The sequence below is a fragment of the Onychomys torridus genome, chromosome 1, assembly GCF_903995425.1.
Source record: "Onychomys torridus chromosome 1, mOncTor1.1, whole genome shotgun sequence".
In the NCBI taxonomy this organism is placed as follows: domain Eukaryota; kingdom Metazoa; phylum Chordata; class Mammalia; order Rodentia; family Cricetidae; genus Onychomys; species Onychomys torridus.
Window position 1 is genome coordinate 162,272,258 of NC_050443.1, and position 24,285 is coordinate 162,296,542.

Genomic DNA, 24,285 nt, shown 5'->3' on the forward strand with positions numbered 1-24,285 from the left:
GCGCTTCCGCTCGGCTGGGGCTGCGGGGCGCGGGCGTCGGGAACGCGCTTGCTCGGTCGCTCGCGCAGCCGCGGAGACTCCGTGGAAACCAGGCGAGCGAGGGCGCAACGCGGGAAGCATGAGGAAAGGGGCTGCCTGCGAGCGGAAACCCGCGTGGATGCCGACGGGGAAGGCGGGTGCGGAAGGTGGCGGGGCCGGGGGTGGTCGGCCGGTCGACCCCGGGGTGGGTCCGGCCTGCGGTCGAGTTTCCTCCGCTCCGCGTGGGTCCCGGGCAGGCACGCTTGCCGCGAGTGCCCTCAGCTTCTCCGGGGTCCCTCGGGCCACAAGAGGGCACCGAACCCACCCACCTCCCTGTCGCCGTGGTGGGTAATAAATGTGCCACAGCCTCGGGGGACGGGTGACAGGCTGCCGGAGTTGGGCTGCCTGTCGAGGCAGACAGACATCGGCAACTTCTTCTCTTCCTTCTCCCATTGCTGTTCTCAGGACTCACGGCCCTAAAACGACTATAACTATTATGTGTTAACACAACTAGCTTTCATGAAGGATAAATATCCCCCAACAAGATAGTGTAAGTGGCAGTGCTCTGTATTTTGCAGATCTCTTTAATAGTGGACATAGCTGGATTCTCACACCGACATCTGCATTTCATCTGGCACGTTTAGTAGTGTCCTGAAAACTACAGTCCACTGAGGAAAAGGGAAGTGAAGCCACAGACTCGGAGTCCCCGAAGCCACCTGGACTATCATACTGGGAGCACTATTTTTTTGGTCCCTACCAAAAAAACTTAGTTGCTCAGGCTCCTGTTGTAGCCATTCCCATCCTCTGTGTGAAGCCACCGACATTCCTTCAGCATTGTCAGGCTCACTGGTGTGACTGTTGATGTGGCTATCGGATTTGTGGAGTTAGTGCATTGTTGTTTAAGACCATAGGCTAACATTGGAATGCCAATCTATGGAACCAGTCTTTTATTAATGACAATTTCACCTTCATATCAGGAGGTGACAGATTTTTGTTTCTCGAAGTAACTTTTCATCATAAAAGCAATATTGGGTAGAAATAGCCAAACAATATAGAAAAGTAAAATTAATTACAAATTCACCGCCCTTTAGTAACCACTACCACAAAACGGTGACTGTTCTTACAGAGTCAGTACATGAAGTAAGAATTAAACATTTTTAAATTGTGTTGATCATTATTGTGTGGGGGTGGGTCCATGTGGCATAGTGTGTGGAGGTCAGAGGACAACTTTGTGGTGTTAGCTCTTTTCTTCCAATCTTAAATACATTCAGGGCATAAATTCAAGTTGTCAGGCTTGCACAGTAAATGGCTTTACCCACTGAACCATTTCCTGGGCTCCAACGTTCAAATCTTTAATTAAAAATAAGTTACACGTTTAACAACCCAAAGCTGCTTATACCATACTTTTTAGTATTAATGTGTGAATTTGTAATTCAGGTTTTAGTCTATATTTGAATGACTTATTAGTATGGTAGCTCCTATGCTAGCTGAGAGGTGAAGATAAAGAATTCTTAAATAATGTCCTTATTAAGGAACTTCATGTCAACCAATAGAGATCAGATATTATCTCATAAGTAAGAGGTGAAACTAGGGTTTTAATGGAAATATGTAACTCAAGTTATTGGAGTTCAAAAGGAGATAAACTTTTCTACTTTGGGGGGCAAAACGTGGAAATGTGACTTGGTCCAATCCTTGGGAAAGTTTAGCATTTGAAGATGGAACTAGAAGGGTTTTGTCAAGTAGCTAGTATAACCATTGGCAAAAGCTGGAGCCTGAAGAAAACTGGAGTCATAAAGAGGAAATAATAAGTAGTTTATTAATGATAATGGATGCTCAGTGGGTGTACCCTTTAAGTAAATTACCTCAGTGTTCATTACTCTGAGGGAGGAATTAAAACCTCTGATTTATAGAAAAGTAACTTGTCTAGGGTTACACAGTGAATAAAATGGTGGGACCAGGATTTGAAATCCAATCCTTGTTTTTAAATATGTAGTCCTTATAACTGCTAGCATTGAGAAACATTCCAAGAGTCTGAGCCGGCACATGATGAGATCTGTGTTTTAGAAAGATTAATTTCACATTCACCATGTACTAAAGATTGTTTCAGTTTGGTTTCTTCTACAGATGTCTGTATATCTGCTTCACAGTCTGGAGACACTGGTTTTAATTTTACCACATGGGTGGGTCTGAGTACACCTATTTGTTTCTCTATTGCACATTTGGATTCAGGCAGCAAAAACTGAAGTATTCGTGGAAGATTGGTATGACTCTAGTTCCTTCAAGCATTTTTGTTGTTCATGTATTTCAGGAGCACAAAATGGATTTCTTATGGAAATATGTGTAGATTCAGTGGAGTCGGCTGTGAATGCAGAGAGAGGAGGTAAGGGAAACTAGACAATGAATCTCGGCTTACAACTTTTTTAGAGTCTGACAATGAATCCTATGGTCTGACCTCAAATAACCCTTGCCAAGCTGGGCACTTGGGAGGCTGTGGCAGAAGGGTCACTGTGAAGTCAGTTTGGGCTATAGAGTGAGAATCCATTTAAAAAAAAAAAAGCCCTTGTCATCTCTTGGATAGTAATAGTCTTTTCAGAAACAACTAACTAGAAAACCTACTGGAGAGCTTGGCATGGTGGCACATGCTTATAATCCCAGCATTGGGGAGCTTGAGGCATGGAGGTTCAAAGTTTGGCCAGATAGAGCTAGATAGGGAGATCTTGCTTTAGAAAGTAAAGCAAAACACATTTTTTTTGGAAAATTACTGTCTAATCTCCCCTTTCGCCCAGCAGGTCACATTTTAAGTCAAGCGTCTATAATCCTGCTTGCTCATTAACATGATTATTTTATTGAACTTGACACGAATTTAAGAATTTGAAACAGTTTAAAGATCTCTTTAGGGGACTGAGCATGTAGCTCGGTGGTAAAGTACTTACTTGTGTTGTGTGCAGTCCCCAGTATTGAATAAGAATTAAAATTAAAGATGGTTCTGGACTTTTTAACGTAGATGCTGATTTGTTTTGTGTTTTAAATTTGTTTTTGTGAGAAGCATAGACATTTACATCATCTCAAGATCAGAAAAATAATTTTAACTCATTTTTTGGTAATACTAGAGATAGAACCAGGATCTTGTGCATATTGGACAAGCATTCTACTAAGCTATGTCTCCAAACCTTTATTTTTAATTAAGGAACATTTTCAAACAAATGAATTGGGTATAACATGTAAATTCCCATGTGCTGGCTAGTTTTATCATTTGGGAGAAGGAACCTCAGAATATAAACTATCCCCACCAGTTTGGCCTATGGGCACATTTTCTTGATTAATGATTGATATAGGAGGACCCAGCTCACTGTGGATAATACCACCCCGTGGGCTGGTGGTCCTGGGTGCTATAAGAAAACAGGCTGAGCAAGCCAGTAAACAGCACTCCTCCATGGCTTCTCTAGTTCCTGCCCTAGCTTCCCTTAATGATGGACTTAGAAGGTGAAGTAAACTCTTCCCTAAGTTGCTTTTGGTCATAATGTTTCCCATCTATTCATCACTCGATTTTGTATTAGTTACTTTTCTGTGACAGATTTCTGGACAGAAGGAGGAAGCATTTATTTTGGCTCACGGTTTGAGGGACATAGTCCATCATGTCACTGAAGGCACTGAGGCTGCTGATGACATTGTGTCAACCGTCAGGAAGCAGACAGAAGTGGGTGCTGATGCTCAGTTGGCTTCCTTGTTCTTTTCTTGTTTGGGATTTCAACCCATAAAACAGTGCCACCCACATTCAATGTGGGTCTTTCCTCCTCAGTTAAACTTCTCTGGAAACGCCCTCAAAGATGGACTCGGAGATGTGTCTCCCATGTGATTCCAAATCTAATCAAATTGACAATGAAAAGGATCATTACAAATTCAACCATTTTTAAGTCACGGTCAGTCATTTTCAGCAGATGATTTTGGTGGGGAACAATTTACATGTTTTCAGTTTTGTGGAACACATTTGATTATTGTGACTCAATCTTTTTGTGGCAATAAAAAGGAATGAAAGATTGATAGTTGCTATAACAGATGGTTTGTTCCCCTGGTGCCCTATGGGGCTTGAACCCAGGGCTTTGTACATGCTGGGTGCTGTATTACTGAGCTACATCCCTTATTCTAGGTTGTTTTGAGAGAGTCTTGCTATAACCAGGGTGACCTCACACTGTGATACTCTCGCCTAAGCCTTTCAAGTGCTATGATTGAAGACATGTACTACCGTTCTTTATGATTTCCTCGTTTTTTTTTTTAAAAAGGTTTATTTTTCTCTTTTTTTGTAGTTGATTTGTTACATGCACTATGATGTTCATCATTCAGAGCACCACAGTCTCAATTTTGCTGATTATGTAAGTGGTGCCATATGATATTCTTTTCTAATTACTTCATTCCCTGTTGAGTTGTTAACCCAGCAGTTTAAAATCCAATTCAGAATTCAGTTTTAATAAATAGGGCTGGAGAGATGGCTCATTGGTTGCACATACTGGGTGTTTTTCCAGAAGATAATGGGTTCCATCCCTAGCACCTTCATGGTGGTTCACAACTGTCTTTAACTTCAATTCCAGGGAAACTGATGCCCTCTTCTGGCCTCTATGGGTAGTAGGCATGCACAGACATGCAGGCAAAACACCTATACATAAAAAATTAAATGAATAAACTGGGCAAGGTTGTGCATGTCTTTAATCCCAACACTCAGGAGGTGGAGGCAAACAGAACTCTGAGTTTGAGGCGAGCCTGGTCTATGCAGCCGGTTCTAGAACAGCCAGGGCTATGGAGAGAGACCCTGTCTCAAAACACTGAAATTAAAATAAAAATTTAGAAATAAAAAATATTTTAAAAAATGCTTTATAGGCAATATTCTGTTGTATTATAATAGGAGGGCATCTTGTGTTTTTGTGTATGTGTCTGTCTGTATGTCTGTCTGTGTGTGTCTGTGTGTAATGTTAAGATTATTCAGTGGATTCAGGTGTTACCAACCTGATCTTTTATAAGTTTTCCAGTCATTTGTTAATCTAATAATTTAGTATATAACACACACACACACACACACACACACACACACACACACATATAAGGTTGAGTTTTGTTTGTTCTTTTGACTTTGGAGGGACATAGTGTATCACTATGTAGTTGACACTGGCCTTGAACTCATGACAATCTTTCTACCTCAGCATTCCAAGGACTATAATTACAGGTATATATCACCATGCCATGCTTAATATTTATTTATTAACTAGTATACAAATAGAAAGAACAACTTTCTCACCATTTTGTCAAGTTGAAATTTGGTTTGTATGAGAGAGGAAGGGAGAAAGGCTGGCTTCTTTGTTCACTGATTTTCAAAATAACACATCTGTTTGCTATCTTCCAATGAGTTGTTTCCACATTATAAAACTAGATTTAGACATAGGTGTTTTAATCTATCATAGTTATTTTATTGATGTTTAAAATATCCTATCTTTGGCTAACGAGAGCCTTGTCCCTGAGACCTTTTAACATGACCCCAACCGTTTGATAGTTCTTTTGCTATCAGTGTTCACTGTATCTTGAAATTTTCTTGATAACTACTCCAAAGTAACTATTTTGTTTTGTTTTAAAGCTTAGAGTAATGAGGAATGTTTTGAAAAGTTGATATTACTTTCTTATTATTTGACAGTTAACATTCTACTATTTTTTATCCAATAATGTCTTTATTCCCAATGCATGGCAACTCTAATACAATTTTTTAATTTGTTTGTTTGTTTGTTTTTGGTTTTTCTGAGACAGGGTTTCCCTGTGTAGTAGCTTTGCACCTTTCCTGGAACTCACTTGGTAGCCCAGGCTGGCCTCGAACTCACAGAGGTCTGTCTGCCTCCCAAGTGCTGGGATTACAGGCGTGCGCCACCACCACCACCCAGCTCTAATACAAGTTTTAAGAGAACTGGCTTAACTTGAATTAACTCTTAATTTGGCTATCAGTAATACAATGAGGGTTGTATAATACAATTGAGATTTAAAATATTTTTACTCTTAATTTTATAATTTGATTTCTTTCAATTAAGTTCTCAGGTTCTTTTTATGTTTAGATAAATAGTTTGCTTTGTCATAGGAACTTTAAAAAAAAACAAAAACATGTGTTTTTAAAAAGGTGCTGGTCGGATTGAATTATGTTCTGGTTTACTAGAGGGAGGAACCACACCCAGCATGGGTAAGTATCTTTTTTGTCACTAAATTTCTCATACATAGATTGGGACAACTGATTATTTAATGTTATGTTAAGTATATGATGACTGTGATACCAATTAGAATTGCTTATGGTTGTAAATAACATCATCAAAAGATTTAATTAAACTTATTTTTGTCCTCAAACATCAAAAAATTGGAAGGTAAATAGTTTTTATTGTATCAACTGACAAGTGCTTTTAAGTATCTTCAGTCTTTGTAAATTGCTCTTCTTTACCTCATGACTTTCCTATTACTTACCTTCTACTATAAACACTTTTGGCCTCCACTGCATCCTGCATGGCTTGGTCCTGGAAACTTTACTCAGGCAATGAAGAAATGAAGCAAAGGCACACACACACACCCTCACACATACAGAGAAGCTGGGATATGATGGATCATGCTTACTCTGATGGAGTGGCATCAACTGTGCAACAACAACCTGGGGCCTCAGTGTTTACTGTGTACAGCAGGGTGGAGGAGTAAGCCAGTCTCGCATGTGGTCTCCGTTGGGGAGCAGTCTTAGGTTGCAGTCATCTGGGAGGAGGGAAGCTGCAGTTGCTAGTTTTTACACACACTGGTCAGTCATTTGTAAATGCTCATACTTGGACCAGAGGAAGGCTTTGCCCATTTCTATGAGTCTGAGGCTTTAGTCTTTGTTAATAGTACACATTCACTAAGAACTTCATCCATTCTTTACACATTCACTCAAGGTGTCCTCTGTTCCCCACAGGCCTCCTTCCCTGTCTATCGGCATTCTCTGATTTCTCCTGTTCACTCTTTTCTTTCAGAAATAATACCTAAGAATAACCGTATATGACCAATGATATTTTAATAACTTCTCCAGATCTTTAGCTCACAGTTGAACTTTAGTTTGCTTCTGTTCTTAAAGGTATTCTTCAAGTAGTAAAACAAAGTGTCCAGATTCCAGTTTTTGTGATGATTCGACCACGGGGAGGTGATTTTTTATATTCAGATCGTGAAGTTGAAGTGATGAAGACTGACATTCGTCTTGCCAAGCTTTATGGTGCTGATGGTTTGGTATTTGGGGCATTGACTGAAGATGGAAACGTTGACAAAGAGTTATGCATGTCTCTTTTGGGTAAGAATTTATAGCTGAGGTGTAAAAGCTTCTAAAACAGACACACACACTCCTAATGCAGAAAAAAAAAATCACAAAATTGATTTTTCAGCCATACCTACAGACACTTAAATTAACCTATCTTAAAAAGAAGTTGTCTAACCTTGCACAGCCTTGGTGCAGTGGGAAGGGGCTTGGACCTGCCTAGGCTCATTGTGCTGGGCTCTGCTGATTCCCCATGGGAGACCTCGATTTGGGGGATGTGGGGATGTGGGGTGGCTTGGGAAAAGAGGCCTGGGGGTGGGAGGAGGGAGAGGGGGGATCTGTGGATAGTATGTGGAATTAGTAGAAAATTTCTTAATAAAGAAAAATGAAAACAAATGAAATAAAAATTTAAAACCCTCAAAAAAAAAGAATTAGCTATTATTTGATTCTTTAAAATGATAATGTACTTTAATTTTCATAGTCAGTGAATTGTTTTGTTTGTATTCCCTAAAGTACACTACAGGTTTGTGGAAGAATGGTTACCTGCCCCCCTTAAAGATCATCTGTGTACATTATGAAATACTGAGTAATAAAGGATAATGGGTCCATTAAAAAAAAGTTGTCTAAGTATTTGGGGTAGAGGGCATATGTGGCAAAGGGCTCTCAACATTCCTTTGTTGTTGATCAGGTACTGTGCTTGCAGAATTTAAGATAAATGTACGTTGATTGCATTAACCAATGCACCAAAACTTGAGAAGTTATTCTAGTCAATAATGAGGAGAGGAGGTGGAAAGGATAGATGCAAACTACCTACATTATAAGGTCAAAGTTCTTCTTGAAGATCCTCAGAGTAGCCAATAGATGTAGTGTTGTCTTTGCAGTTGATGTGATTTTTGTCTGGTGCCCGGAAGGTGTAGATAGCTATAGTTTATGTAAGAGTCAGAGCTTAGTGGAAAGGTGGGGCTTTTGAGTCTATAAGACTGCCAAAGTTGCCATTTTGTTATATTTTAGTTCTCTATCCTAGCAGAAGAGAGTATAAAGAAGGAGGATTCTGCATATAGTCATCAGCCTCTTCATGTGTTGTATGACTTTCTTTTTATAGCTCTTAGCCGTCCTCTGCCAGTCACTTTTCACCGAGGTGAGTCATTTCTGTTTTTAATAGGTTTGTTAAATGGTGTCAGTTTTTAAATTTTACCAGCTGGCACAACCCTTCTAATGAACACTGTTATATAGTGTTACAGTGATACTAGTTAGTATATTAGTTCTTGGGAAGAAGAGTTACAGATTTAGAGATGGTGTTCAGTGCCCAGAAAACTTGAAGCTTTGTTATGAAATGTTAAGAAGGTGGTGGTAGCATGTACTCGAGAAGAGAGTAAACATTGCCTGTAAGTGTATGTGTCCATCCAAGTAGCAATCCTAAGATTCATTATTTATTAGATTGCCTTAGATCATATATAGCCCTACAATGAATAAATCACCATGGTCATTGAAATGAAATGTATCTCCTGGCTTATGCCAGGCAAAACCATTTCTAGAGCTCACAGTGAGGTCAGCTTTATCAAATATAGACTTCTTGGGAAAGAAAGTAGATGTTTGAACAAGAATCAGACATTTTTACCAAGAAATAGATGCCAATAGTTGTAGTTCCCATGTACATGGCTAAGTCTTATTAAGCCTTGGAAAAATAGAGGGACAAGTGTCACTTGTGTTCAGAAGGCACTGCCATTGCAGATGGAAAGAAAGACACCTTTAGTCTAAACAGTGACATACTTGAGAAAGGGTGAAAGGTTTTTCTTCTTTGTAAATAGGCTCAGAGTGAATTGCTGGCATCTGTCTCCATGTACAGCAATTAAGATAAAGTATTTGTTACCCTTTGAAATGTATGACCCTACCAGAAACGATCGTCTTAGTTGATATTAGCAATGTTTCTTATAAAACAACAATAACTAAGAGAGTTAGTCTGTCAGCATCTTGATGACAGGCACACCAACAAATTGTAAACATGAAAAGTATTTTTAAATTAGTGAACAGTTCTCTGAAAAAGTAGATTAAATTTTGTCATTCTTAATAGTTTTAAAAAATAAACCAGTTGCATAGAATATATTTTTAAAATTTTAAACTAAAAGATGACTTTAAATTTCTGTTCCTTTCTCTTTCTCTGATAAGTCTAACAAAAATATTTTCATAATTTATAGAAACATTGGTAGTGTTCTTGGTTCCTCTTTTTCCCACTTGTTAATTTAAGGCAGGATAAGCACTGTTGAGAAAGTGATGGCCCCGAACGGGGAAAACTTCTGTAGGATGTTTTAGGTGGAGAAAGTCTGTCCTGAGGACCCATAGTGCCTCATCACCATAAATCAGAATTCTGTACCATAGGATAGTGCTGGGCACCAAAGCAGAAGTAGTTTCTCTTAAGATTCCTAGAGAAAGGCCACTTTCCTTTCTTAGTGTTCTAAACAGAGAAGTCCCGTCCCTTCCTCTCCACTTAACCTCCTTTCCTCCCTCCTTTCCTCCCTTGCCTTGAACTTGGAGTACTCCTGAGTGCTAGAATTGTAAGCCTGGGCTTCCATGCCTGACTTGAGAAAGGAGGTATCTTAGTAGAACGGAGCTGAAAGCTCATGTTGTCTGTTGAAAACAGCCACCTTACACTGTGAGTCTTGACTGTATCAGGTAAATGATTTAGTACAAACTAAATGTGAATGGGAGGCCAGGTTTCTCCTAGGACAGGTGGGTGTCATGTGTCATTTTATGCAGTGTAGTTTGTCTGAAGCCTTCGAGCACTTTTCCAGATGTGATCATTCAATGTCACATTGTCATATCTAAATGCTACCTGTATAAATGTATTAATATCTTTTTAAAAAATACTTATTTATTTATTATGTATACAGTGTTCTGCCTACATGCCAGAAGAGGGCACCAGATCTCATTACAGATGATTGTAAGCCATCATGTGGGTGCTGGGAATTGAACTCAGGACCTCTGGAAGAACAGTCAGTGCTCTTAACCTCTGAGCCATTTTTCCAGCCCTTTATTAGTACTTTTTTAAGATAAATTTTAAGTAAGTTTATTTTAAAGAGACACACTTATGGTTACTGAAAATGACCATGCATATTACCGGTGGTCTGCAAACTTTTGTACTGGCAAACTCTGACTCTTAGAAAATAAAAAGAACGCGTAGGAATGAAAAAGAACTCTTAGAGCAGACATGGTGGCACACACCTTTAATCCTGGGACCCTAGAGACAGAGCCAAGTGGATCTCTATGAGTTTGAGGCCTGCCTGGCTTACATAGTGAGTACCAGGCTAATTATAGCTACATGATGAGACCCTGTCTCAAAAAGAAAAGAAATTCTGATTTGTAGCATTTCCTTGTTTCTGTGGTTTAAATGCTTTACCTTGACTAATTTTGAATGCCCGTCTGACTAAAAAAATTATGAATTTTTCATAATTTCTATTGTAAGCCAGTATAAATCTAGCATACTATTATATATAATGTATATTATAATATATATATACATTTGGAAACTATTGAATTAGAGGATATTTCTGTTCAAAATTCAAATCAGTTTTACTTATTTTAGCCTTTGATATGGTTCATGATCCAATGGCAGCTCTGGAGACCCTCTTAACCTTGGGATTTGAACGCGTTTTGACCAGTGGATGTGACAGTTCAGCACTGGAAGGACTGCCTCTAATAAAGCAGCTCATAGATGAGGTACAAGATGATTGTGGTTACTCTGAACATTCTGTTGCAGCTAGTTTATAGAAAGGAATATTACTGACTTGGTGATTATGGAAGAAAAGCAGAGCCAGTGATATATTTATATGATTTTTATTTATTGCATGGGTATTTTAAATAACCAAGGAACTTTAGATTAAATTACAGACAGCAAATTTTACCTTTTCTCTGTCGTTAGTCTTGTCTAGTTTTACACCACTGTCAACCCATTTATATGTGGGGAACCCCTTTAAAATTTATAGTTGTCATCTGTACATATATCCTAAAACTTACGTTCTTTTTAATTCTTCCCACCTATCAATATAGAAGGATATGTTTTCTCCTGTGATTTCTCCTAATGAACTAGATTTGTAGAGCAGTCTACAAAAATTGTTTTAAATTTTTTTTTACATTTGTGTGTGTGTATGTATGTGTACATGCATGCACATATGCTTGCCATAGAATGTGGAGGTCAGAGGACAATTTCCAAGAGTTGTTTCTCCATGTCCACTGTGTAGGTTTGGGAATTGAATTCAGGTTGTCAGATTTGGCAGCAAATGCCTTTACCCATAATCCATCTTACCAGCCTGAGGCTTGCTTTGTCATTAAAATACATCTGTGTTTTTCTGACCAGTTGAGAGGCATTCTAAGGTTACTGAATAGAGACTTTATGATATGAGAGTTCTATGCTTGAGCTCAGGATTGACATTTATTTGCTGTGTGATATTAAGTAGACTACTAACGTAAACCTCTTTGTGTAAAATTGAAAAAAGTTTAATTTTCTCATTATAGGGTTTTTTTTTTTTTTAAGAATTAAAGAAGATGTGTATAGATTTTAGCACAGTGATTGACATATAGTGGGTCTTAGCATATGTTATTCTCTATTACTATTGCCTTTATTAACAATATCATTTAGCATTTTTGTGTAGACATGTGATTATTTTCAGTTTTCATAAATAATATTCAGAAAGTTCACTTAAGGATTGAATGTGATTTTCTCACTCTGGAATTTACTTATTTACAAATATTTACTTATTAAGATATATTATGTACCGGATATTTATACCATTTGGTAGCCAAGTAGTATGGGCATATATGTGCATGTGCATGCACCGGTACTGCCCATGCAATCTTTTCACAACAGGTACTATTTAATAGATTAATTTTTTTTGAAAGGTACTATAGAAGCACAGTGGAATGGAATTAATTCCAGATTTGCAGGGATAGAGGTCGGCAGTCGTTAGAACTTCCTAGACGAAAAGACTTTCAAACTTAATGTCTTACTCCTTTGAAGGGTATTTGGAAGTTATCCTGTCAAAGTCAGGGCCTTGTTTGTGCAGAAGGAATAGTGTGCAAAGGCCTAGAAGCAAGAGCAGGCATGGTCCTGAAGAATGACAGAGTTTGCAGTGAAGGAAAGAATATGTAGAACCTTGAAAACCTTGCTAAATAGTATTTTAGAGTTAATCTTTGGCTATGGGGAAGCCCAAAATGTTTTGGAATAGAAGGTTTGATGAACCAGGTTTCTAGTTTTAAAAGATTATTGAGGAATAGAGAATAAGTTATAATGGTTGCTATAGTCATGTATTAGATTTTAAAAGTCCTCCTCCCCTCTCCTGGTGTGTGTGTGTGTGCGCGCACGCGCCTCTGTGTGTATGTTTACATATTAATCATTGGTTGACACAGTTAGGTTAAGTATTTTCTTTCACTGACTCTTTACGTCTTGGGTAACAATCTATTACTATGATACAGAGCATAGACTTTTGGGTTAGACTCTAGTCTTTTTTTTTTTTTTTTTTTTGAGCTGAGGATTGAACCCAGGGACTTGCGCTTGCTAGGCAAACGCTCTACTACTGAGCTAAATCCCCAACCCCTAGACTCTATTCTTAAATCTTGGTTTTTCCCTGGACAAATTACCTAAGCATTCTATAGTTAGTTTGCTTTTCTGCAAAAGTGAAGTAATAAGTATCTCCCTCCCCAAATGGTCGGAAGGTTGTTAGTCGGATTTTGATGGCTCTGATGTAATAACTGACATGTATAACATAAAGGGAAGAATGTTTTACTTTGGCTCCTTGCTTCCAAGGTTGTAGTCTGGAATCCATGACCCTGCTGCTTGTGGGTCCATGATAGTTGAGAACATAATAGTAGCAGGAGCATGTGGCGGCCGCTGCTCACTTCATAGTGCATAGGAAGCAGAGAAAGTAGGAGTGAGAAGGGCCAAAGCAAGATACAGCCCTCAAGGGGAGGTTCCCAGTAAACTACCACCTCCAAGGCCTCTCCTTCCACACAGTCTACCTCCTGCCAAGTCAATCCAGACTTGTTTTTCAAACACAGCCTAATCTAATTTAAAATTCGTTATCAGTGAATAAAACTTTATTTTACCAGGATTTATTGTAGTTGGAATTCTATAACCTATTCCTTTTTTTTTTTTTTTTCACATCCCGGCCACAATTTCCCCTCCCTCCTCTCCTCCTAATCACAACTGTCACCCCAACCCCAATCCATTTCTCCTCAGTTTCTGTTCAGGAAAGGGCAGCTCTCCCATGGACATCAACAAAACATGGCATATCAAGTTGCCATAAGACTAAGCACCTCCCCATGTATTAAGGCTGGACAAGGGGACCCAGTATGATGAATAGGATCCTAAAAGCCAGCAAAAGAGTCAGAGATGGCCCCTGCTCCCACTGTTAGGAGTTCCACAAGAAGACTAAGCTACACAACTGTAACATATATGCAGAGGGCCTTGCAAGCTCCCTGGTTGTCAGTTCAGTCTCCATGACCTCCAGTGAACCCAGGTTAGTTGATTCTGTGGGTTTTCTTGTGGTGTCCTTGACCCCTCTGACTCCTACAATCCTTTCCCCTCTCTTCTGCAGGATTCCCCAAGTTCTGCCTGATGTTTGGCTGTGGGCCTGCATCTGTTTCCATCAGTTACTGGGTGAAGCCTCTCTGATGACAATTAGGCTAGGCACCAGTCTATGAGTGTAGCAGAATATCATTAGGAATCATTACATGGACTTTTTTTCTCCAGTTGTGTCTGGTTCTATCCTAGGTCTCTGGGCCATCCAGCCTCTGGGTCTTGGTGCTCCGGGCAATGTCAGGGTTGGCTTACTCTCCTGGCATGGGTTTTAGGCTAGACTGGTCATTGGTTGGCCACTCCCTCAATCTCTAGGTCACCCTTACCCCAGCACATCCCACTGGCAGGACAGACTGTAGGTCGGAGGTTATATGGCTGGGTTGGTTTCCCACTCCTTCCACTCACAAAATCTCTTATATTTCCCCTTCCCAGGGAGATCAGCATGTCCCCTTTTGAACTATTCTTGTTACCTAATCTCTCTGGGACTATGGATTATGGCATAGTTATCCTTTAATTTTATAGATAATATCTACTTATGAGTGAGTACATTCCATATTTGTCTTTCTAGGTCTGGATTACCTCACTCAGGATGATTTTTTTTTTTCCTGGTTCCAGAAAATTTTCCTGCAATTTCATGATGTCTTTATTTTTAACAGCTGAGTAATACTCCATTGTATAAATGTAACACATTTTCTTTATCTATTCCTTGGTTCAGAGACACCTAGGTTATTTCCAGGTTCTAGCTATTACAGATAAAACTGCTATAAACATTTTGAACAAATGTCCTCATGGTATGGCGAGGTGACCTTTGGGTATATGCCCAAGAGATTAGTATAGTTGGGTCTTGTGGTAGATTGATTTCCAGTGTTCTGAGAAACTGCCATATTGATTTCCAAAGTGCTGTACAAGTTTGCACTCCCACCGCAGTGGAGGAGTGTTCCCTTTGCTCCACATCCTCTCCAACATGAGCTGTCACTTGTGTTTTTGATCTTAGCCATTCTGAGAGGTGTAAGATGGAATCTCAGAGTTGTTTTGATTTGCATTTCCCTGATGGCTAAGGATGTTGAACTTTGTTTCTTGGCCATTTGAGATTTTTCTGTTGAGAATTCTCTGTTTAGATCTGTACCCCATTTTTAATTGAATTATTTGGTTTCTTGATGTCTAGTTTCTTGAGTTCTTTATATAATTTGGAAGTCAGCCCTCTGTCAGATGTGAGGTTGATAAAGATCATTTCTCATTCTATAGGCTGCCGTTTTGTCCTATTGACAGTGTTTTTTACCTTACAGAACTTTTCAGTTTCATGAGGTCCCATTCATTAATTAGTGATCTTAATGTTTGCACTATGTTGAGCTCTTTTATCCACTTGGACTTAAGTTTTGTGCAAGGTGATAAATATGGATCTAGTTGTATTTTTCTACATGCCAACATCCAGTTATACTAGCACCCTTTGTTGAAGATGCTTTCTATTTTCCCATTGTATAATTTTGGCTTCTTTGTTGAAAATCAGGTGTCCAAAGATATGTGGATTTATGTCTGGGTCTTCGATTCGATTCCATTTTTCCACCTGTCTGTTTTTAATGCCAGTAACATGCTGTTCTTAATACTATAGCTCTGTACTAAAGCTTGAAGTCAAGGATAGTGATACCTTGGGAGTTCTTTTATTGTACAGGATTGTTTTAGCTATTCTGGGTTTTTTTTTGTTTTTCCATTTGAAGTTGAGTATTGTTCTTACAAGGTCTGTAAAGAATTATGTTGAAATTTTGATGGGGATTGCATTGAATCTGTAGATTGCTTTTGGCAAGATGGACATTTTTATTACGTTATTCCTACCAATCCATGAGCATGGGAGATCTTTTCATCTTCTGATATCTTCTCTGATTTCTTTCTTCAAAGACTTAAAGTTCTTTTCATACAGGTCTTCACTTGCTTGTTTAGAGTTAAACTAAGATATTTTATATTATTTGAGGCTATTGTGAAGGATATTGATTCCCTGATTTCTTTCTCCGACTATTTATCATTTGTATATAGGAGGGCTACTAATTTTTTGGAGTTAATCTTGAAACCAGCCACTTGACTAAAGGTGTTTATCAGTTGTAGGAGTTCCCTGGTAGAATTTTTGGAGCTGCTTATGTATACTATCATATCATCTGTGAATAATGATACTTTGACTTCTTCCTTTCTGGTATCCCCTTGATGTCCTTTAGTTGTCTTATTGCTCTAGCTAGAACTTCAAGTACTGTATTGAATAGATAGAGTGTGGACAACCCTGTCTTGTTCCTGATTTTTGTGGCATTGCTTTGAGTTTCTCTTCATTTAATTTGATGTTGGCTATCAGCTTTTGTATATTGCTTTTATTATGTTTAGGTATGTCCCTTATATCCCTGATCTCTCTAAGACTTTTTCAGTATCTAATGAGATGATCATGTGGGGGTTTTTTCTTTCATTTATTTATATATATATATAATGGATTACATTGACAGATTTTCATATGTTGAACCATCCCTGCATTTCTGGGATGAAGCCTACTTGATCATCAATACAATCTTTTTTATGTATTCTTGGATTCAGTTTGCCAGTATTTTATTATTTTTATTCATTAATGTTCATGAATGAAATTGGTTCGTAATGCTCTTTCTTTGTTGAGTCTTTGTGTGAATTGGGTATTGGGGTGACTGTGGCCTCATAGAAAGAATTTGGCAATGTTCCTTCTGTTTCTATTTTGTAGAATAGTTTGAGGAGTATTGATATTAGCTATTCTTTGAAAGTCTGGTAGAATTCTGTGTTAAAACCATCTGGCCTTGGGCTTTTTTGGTTGTAACACTTAATGACTGTTTCTATTTCCTTAGGGGTTATAACAAATTGTTATGTGATCTTGATTTAATTTTGGTATGTGGTCTCTATCAAGACTTTTTTTTTTTAAAGATTTTCCAATTTTGTGGAGTCAGTGTCTGTTGTTCCATTCCCCTTTTCATTTCTGATTTTGTTAATTTGGATATTCTCTCTGTGTTTTTTAGTTAGTTTGGATAAGAGTTTATCTTGTTTACTTTCTCAAAGAACCAACTCTTTGGTTTACTTGATTCTTTGTATTGTTCTTTGTGTTTCTATTTTATTGATTTAAGCCCTCAGTTTGATTATTTCCTGCCATCTATTCCTCCTGGATGTGTTTGCTTCTTTCTGTTCTAGAGTTTTCAGGTATGCTATTAAGTCGCTAGTATGTGATCTCTTCAAATTCTTTATGCAGGCCGTTAGTGCTATGAACTTTCCTCTTAGCTTTCATTGTGTTTCATAAGTTTGAGTATGTTGTGCATTCATCTTCATTGAATTGTAGGAAGTCTTTAATTTCTTCCTTTATTGCTTCCTTGACCCAGTGATAACTCAGTAGAGAGTTGTTCAGTTTCCATGAGTTTGTAGGCTTTCTGTTGTTCCTGTTGCTGAAATTCAGCTTTAATCCATGGTGGTCTGATAACATACAGAGGTTATTTCAGATTTTGGTATCTGTTGAGACTTGCTTTGTGACCAAGTCTATGATCAGTTTTGGAGAAAGTTCTATGAGGTGCTGAGAAGAAGGTATATTCTTTTGTGTTTGGGTGAAATGTTCTGTAAATATTTGAATCAATAATGTCTGTTAGTTCCGTTATTTCTCTGTTTAGTTTCTGTCTGGATGACTTGTCCATTGGTGAGAGTAGGATATTGAAGTCTCCCACTATTAATGCATTGGGTTCAATGTGTGACTTAGGCTTTAGTAATGTTTCTTGTACAAATGTGGTTGCTCGTGCATTTGGGGCATAGATGTTCAGAATTGAGACATCATCTTGGTAGATTTTTTCCTTTGATGAGTATGAAATGCCCTTCTCCATCTCTTTTGATTAATTTTGGTTTGAAGTCTATTTTGTTAGGTATTAGGGTAGCTATACCACCTGACTTCTTCTTCTGAATGTTTTATGGATACTTCACCTTTACACATTTAAGAACATGATAAATCTTTAATCCAGTTAGTTTTTTTAACAATTATTAATTTTGTGAAATATCCCTCTTCCTCTCAGTCCGTATTTCATTACCTGACTATATTTTACCTTCATTGTACTTACTATCTGAAATTTATTATATAAATATTGTTTGTCTGTTATAGTCTTCTTTTAATGTTTAAGTTCCATGCAAGTAGGAACTTTCTCTTGTTCACCATGTCAAAAGGATAGATTTTTCTCTTCCCTCTTATGTTTAGTTCCTGGGGCATATAAACCAACAAAAGGATCTGTACATAACTGTATATTCGTGTGTGTATGTTAGCAAAGAAATATAACTCAAAAAGATGCTTAGAATAGTGGCTTACATATGATTTTTAATGGGTGGAGAGGAGGCTTGAGAAGGGCAGCTATGGGAGAAAAAGGATTTTCCAGAAAGGTAAATAGACTCTTAGGAGAATGGATAGGCCATATGATAATTTTATAATTTGTCCCTATCTTCCAAAATTATCAGAAATTAAATTGATTCTTACATTCTCAGTTAAATGAATGTATGGCTGCATTTTGTTGATATTTAGTTGAGGAGCCAAGATTTGAGTAGATTCCCATCTTCCCATTCCCCTCACCATAATTTACAATTATGTTATATTGTCTTTTCTGTCGCGCCCGCCTCGACCAGCAAGGAAGACGCGACACCGGGATCCTTCTCATCACAGTTTATTCAGACCTTTGATTAGTTGCATTGTGTCTCTCTCCGGGCAAGCCTCTCCCAGCACCTAAGTAGGGCTGGGCTGCCAACCCCAGGCAGCCACGTGGGCACTGTCCACAGGTTCACGCATATGCCAGCAACACACGAATCCAGCCATAGCCAAATAAGGAGCTGTTTACCATAAAGAGTGTTTGCCATCAGGAAGGCAGAGGGTAGAAGCCAGAGCCATCTTTAGGGTGCGGCTACACGCGGCTCTCTACACTTTTCTACCAAAATTTTACTTATGTGCACCTATTTTCATTCTACTACATACTACAAACTCAAAATTTCTGTGACTTTCCAGTAAGATTTTTCTTAAGATGGTGTGATTATAAAGTATATTTTCCACCAATTTTTTGTGTTTATAATATACATTCATAAGGCAATATAATAAAAAATCTTTCTGTAAAAAATTATGATGCTAACATCTTTCCTGCTCAATACTCTTTCCCTCAGAGAAAGAGAGAGAGAGAGAGAGAGAGAGAGAGAGAGAGAGATTGAAAAATTAAACATTAGCAGTAACTTAAATTTTTTAGTATACTTACTAATCTCAGTTGAGAGAAAGATACTAAAATTTCCTTTTTCTTCCCCTTTTTCAGGCCAAAGGCAGGATTGTGGTGATGCCAGGTATGTATCTCTGTTTTTTCTCATAACAAGGAGAAAGTGCTAGAATGTGGTACTTAGAGATAAAAATATATAGTTTGATTAAAATGTTTTAAGATTAGGAGGTCTCTGCTAAGATTTAAAAATAAAGAGCCTTCTAAGAGAAGTTGGCTCAAAGAGGAACAAATAAGGAATTTTCTCACTGTGTAGAATATTATGAATTTGAATACTCATCTTGGTGAGGCAAAGCAGGTTCAGTGCTGCTGTCCTATGATAAATCCAAATGTTAGGCAACATGCCTGAATAAATGGACTATTCTGTCAGCTCATACAGTTGTATCAACAAACTTTAGGACATAAGTCACATATCAAAATCCAACTTCTTCATGATAAGTTCAGAAGAAAGTGGGATTAGAAGGAACATATCTCAACATAAAAAGGTGGTATATGAGAAACCTGCATTTAAAAAGCTCAAAGTATTTCCACTAAAGTCTGTTGAGACTCAGTAATTTCAGTAAGATCACACAGCTTTTTACAGTTACCATGGGAAAGCCCAGAACTCTACTCAAATGTGACTTGTCAGCCTATGTTCTTTCTGTTTTGTCTCTTTCTGTCCTGTATTTTGTGTTGTGTTGGATTGTGTTTTATTGTTGTTGTTCATTGTTTTATTGTTTTGTTTTGTGAGATAGGGTCTTGTTATGTTGCACAGGCTGGTCAAACTTGAGATCATCCTGCCTCAGCCTCAAGTGCTGAGATTAAAGACATTCACCACTATGCCTGGCTTGTTCTTTCCACTCTTAAGAGTTCAGCAGTGTGACTGTAGCACTAACAACAACCGTAACTACAAAAGCCAAGTTAATGAGTCTGAAGAAGAATAGGAAAAACATAGCTTAAAGTACAAAGTACATAACTAATACTATCTTAAAATATTTGAATATATTTTCTGTATCAGAATATGATGATGAATAATTTTGTATTCATAATTACTGGTATCAGTTCAGAGTATGGCTGTCATAAATATATTAAAGATTATCACAAAGTATATGGCTATGTAGTTTAAAATAAGTAAAATTATATTTGTCAGTGAAATGAAATAAGCAGTTATTCTTAGGATGAACAAGCTGGAAATAGTTTGCTTACTCTCATTTCCAGTATAGTCAGTACGCTCTTCAAATCCTAGGCTAGAGCAAAGTGTCGTTACAGGTTCTCTGTTGAGGATAAGTTTCTGATGCTTTTGTAGCCTTTTCCTTGAACCTATCTTGAACTTTCCATATATAAGTTAAGGGGACCTCAATAGAGGAAGCTCAAATGGCTGAAAGACATTTAAGGAATTGCTCAACATCCCTAATTATCTGGGAAATGCAAATTCAAAACGACTCTGAGATACCACCTTACACCTGTCAGAATGGCTAAGATCAAAAACACTGAAGACAGCTTATACTGGAGAGTATGTGGAACAAGGGGAACTCTCCACTGCTGGTGGGAATGCAAGCTTGTACAGCCACTTTGGAAATCAATATGGCGATGGCGCTTCCTTAGAAAATTGGGAATCCATCTCCCCCAAGACCCAGCTATACCACTCTTGGGCATATACCCATGGAATACTCAATCATACCACAAGGGCATTTGCTCAGCTTGTTCATATCAGCATTGTTTGTAATAGCCAGAACCTGGAAACAACCTAGGTGCCCCTTCAACTGAAGAATGAATAAAGAAAATGTGGTACATATACACAATGCAGTACTACTCAGCAGAGAAAAATGTGGTTTGCAGGCAAATGGATGGATCTAGAAAAAGTCATCCTGAGTGAGGTAACCCAGACTCAGAAAGACAAACATGGTATGTACTCACTAATAGGAGGATACTAGATGTAAAACAAAGATGACTAGACTGCTACACAACTCCAGGGAGGCTACCTAGAAAACAGGACCCTAGGAAAGACACAGGGATTGCCCAATGACAGAGAAATGGATGAGAACTACATGAACAACCTGGACATGAGTGGGGGTGATGAAGGGCAAGGTTCAAGGGAAAGAGAGCTTAGGGGAGCAGGAGATCCCAGCTGGATCAAAAACAGAAAGGTAGAACAAGGAATAACAGACCATGATAAATGAAGACCACATGAGAACAGGAAGAAGCAAAGTGCTAGAGACGTCCCCAGAAATCCACAATGATACCTCCACTGTAGACTACTGGCAATGGTCGAGAGAAAGCCCGAACTGACCTAGTCTGGTGATTGGATGGCCAAACACCCTGTCGTGCTGGAACTCTCATCCAATAACTGATGGAAGTGGATGCAGGTGGAGTTCCAGGAGTCCTATTGTCAAGAGAGAGGAGGGATTGTAAGAACATGAATTGTTGAGACCAAGATTGGAAAAAGCACAGGGACAAATAGCCAAACTAATGGAAACACATGAACTATGAACCAAAAGCTGAGGAGCCCCCAACTGGATCAGGCCCTCTGGATAAGTGAGACAGTTGAATAGCTTGAACTGTTTGGGAGGCCCCCAGGCAGTAGGACCCAGACCTGTCCTTAGTGCATGAGCTGGCTATTTGGAACCTGGGGCTTATGCAGGGACACTTTGCTCAGCCTGGGAGGAGGGGACTGGACCTGCCTGTACTGAATCCACCAGGTTGAGCTGAATCCCCAGGGGAGTCTTTGCCCTGGAGGAGATGGGAATGGGGGAGGGGGGCTGGAGGGAAGGCAGGTTCGGGGGCGGGAGGGGGGAGGACAGGAGAACCCATGGCTGATATGTAAAATTAAATTAAATTAAAAATAAATAAATCCTCCATCAGAACCCTTGGTTCTGGTGGGTTGGCCTTAAAAAAAAAAAGTTAACGGGAAAGCAATTGTGAAATGCTGAATGATTTTTCTTGTCCAGATAGTCTTTTTAAATCCAAAGTTAGTATCACAAAGCATCGTGACATAAACCAGTGGATGAATGAGTTTTCTTTATAAGCTCTGTCCTTAAAAGTTCTCCAGAGTCTGTGGCAAAGGTCTTTTTTGTTACCTAATCCCATTTTATCTTAGAGACAATAATTCTTGAATCAGTGAAAATTTTTAGAATGGAGATTTTATGTCGAAGAATGATTTATCTATATTTAAATTTTATGTGATATTCTGTTCCACCTAATGTATTACTTTTTCTTTGTAACAGGAGGTGGCATAACAGATAAAAATCTGCAAAGGATCCTTGAGGGATCAGGTGCTACAGAATTCCACTGTTCCGCTCGGTCTTCTAGAGACTCAGGAATGAAGTTTCGGTACATATACATTCTTTATATACAGGAGAGGATGAAATTAATCTTGGCTTGCTTAAATAAGAAAACTTGCCTTTAGTTAATGCCATTATTAAATAGTGGAATGCTGTGATTAGTAAGTATTGTGATTGGTTTTTCAGTTGAAAAATATTCCTAAAATGATTGTTGTTGTTCTAGAAATAAGCAGTAACTTCAGAATATAAGTTAACCTTTATCTTGCCTTTGCTTAGATTTGCTAGTTATCACCGTTTTTTATGGTTATGTCTAGTCTGGGTCTACTGAGAGAGGGACTTAATTCAGTGGGGATGATTTTCTAATTCAAGCCCTGCTGAATGTAAACACTTAATAAATTAATTGAGCAGTGAAGGATCCAGTGAGTCAGATACTCACATGCACTCATCCTGTATGCTTTCCTTTTACAAAGTTAGTAACTAGGATAAGGCAGCCTCAGAACATTTTTATCTCTCCTTCTGTAAATAGTCTTCCTTTACCTTTGCTCTCTACTTGCAGTTGTTTGGAAATCTTATCACCGTTAAGGACTTTAAACCACTGTGTTTTTTTCAACAACCTAGAGGATTCCTACAACTTAGTTGAATCATCTCATTTACTGGTGGGGGAAGGTTCAACATAAAAAAAGGAATACTTTATCATGTACATTTTCAGATACAAAACCCAATTTCCTGCCTGCTAGATTTAGCTACTAGATTTTTCAAGTAATTGATCATGAAAATTGTGAGTATAGCAGTCTAGCATCTTTGACCTTCCTTTATTCTTGAGGCATGAATTAGTCTATAAAGTGAAGGAGGGCGTATTTAACAACTGATATGATTATGTATCTGTTCTTTGTTATTTCTATTGCAGAAATTCCTCTGTTGCAATGGGAGCTTCACTTGCTCATTCAGAATATTCTCTAAAGGTAACAGATGTGGCCAAAGTAAGGACTTTGAATGCTATTGCAAAGGATGTCCTCGTCTAGTCAGCCCTCCTCTGGGAGACGCGGCTACCAGACTGTGCGGGCAGGGGTAGAGCCTTCAGTTCCCCACGTGGCCGTGGGGACGTTTCTAAGAAGACAAAACTGGAATGACAATGCAGTCATTTATTTTTTGCTAGTCATTTCTGTCATTGTGCCTAAATTGGTCTGTGCTTCTTCCATGGAGAAAGACTTAGTCAGTTTTCAATGGAATTAACTGATAAACTGGCAAAGTTCAGCTACAAGGTTTGAAATCAGAGTTTGGGTTAGGATCAGTTAGTACCACTTTTTTGCCTTTTCATTTGTAAAATAAAAATTCTCATTCTATTGTGTTATAGTCTCATATTCTTTCACGTAATATTTTCAGCAACTTACTATGAAAGGAGATTGTTTTGCTTTTCTGTTTCATTTAGTTTTTTTTCTTTTGTTTTTTTTTTTGTTTTGTTTTGTTTTGTTGTTTTCTGTCATATACTCATTGGATTTGTTGCTCAGGGCAGGATGTAAAGGTTACAGTAAAATAGTATAGTATAAAAATTCCCAGACTTGGACTTTTTTCTTTCTCTTACATTCTGACATCCAAGTTGAGGCAGGGATATGATGTGTCTTCCAGTGTGAGTTTTTAGATTTCTCTGGGTCTTCCAGTAGCCACAGTGAAATGTGCTGGCAGCAACATAGGAGCCAAAATCTGCTTCTCTGTTTTAGGGGTCAAGGTGCTGGGTGTCATAGTGATGGCCACAGTTAAAGGCAAACCAGAACTCGGAAAAAAAGTATAGCCACCAGTGGGAACTGGGCAGTAAAGTCATACTGGAGCCAGGTACAGTGGTGTATGCCTGTGATTCCAACTCCAGAGAGGCTACAAACTGAGACC

The 24,285-nt window shown here is 38.5% G+C and overlaps 1 protein-coding gene across 2 annotated transcripts; it reads left to right on the forward strand.

Annotated features, from left to right (window-relative positions):
- The first annotated feature begins 22 nt into the window (after positions 1 to 22).
- Cutc (cutC copper transporter) lies at positions 23 to 23,749 on the forward strand. 2 transcript variants are annotated; one of them, XM_036180150.1, is made up of 9 exons: positions 23 to 176; positions 2,327 to 2,398; positions 6,167 to 6,226; positions 7,133 to 7,342; positions 8,409 to 8,444; positions 10,887 to 11,020; positions 19,184 to 19,211; positions 22,345 to 22,450; positions 23,309 to 23,749. In XM_036180150.1, exons 1-9 carry the CDS (start codon positions 119 to 121, stop codon positions 23,421 to 23,423), a joined length of 819 nt encoding a protein of 272 aa, XP_036036043.1. In that variant the 5' UTR covers positions 23 to 118; the 3' UTR covers positions 23,424 to 23,749. The 2 variants fall into 2 exon arrangements, with proteins under 2 accessions (XP_036036043.1, XP_036036052.1); XM_036180159.1 differs by having other exon boundaries at positions 10,917 to 11,020.
- The last annotated feature ends 536 nt before the right edge of the window (positions 23,750 to 24,285 follow it).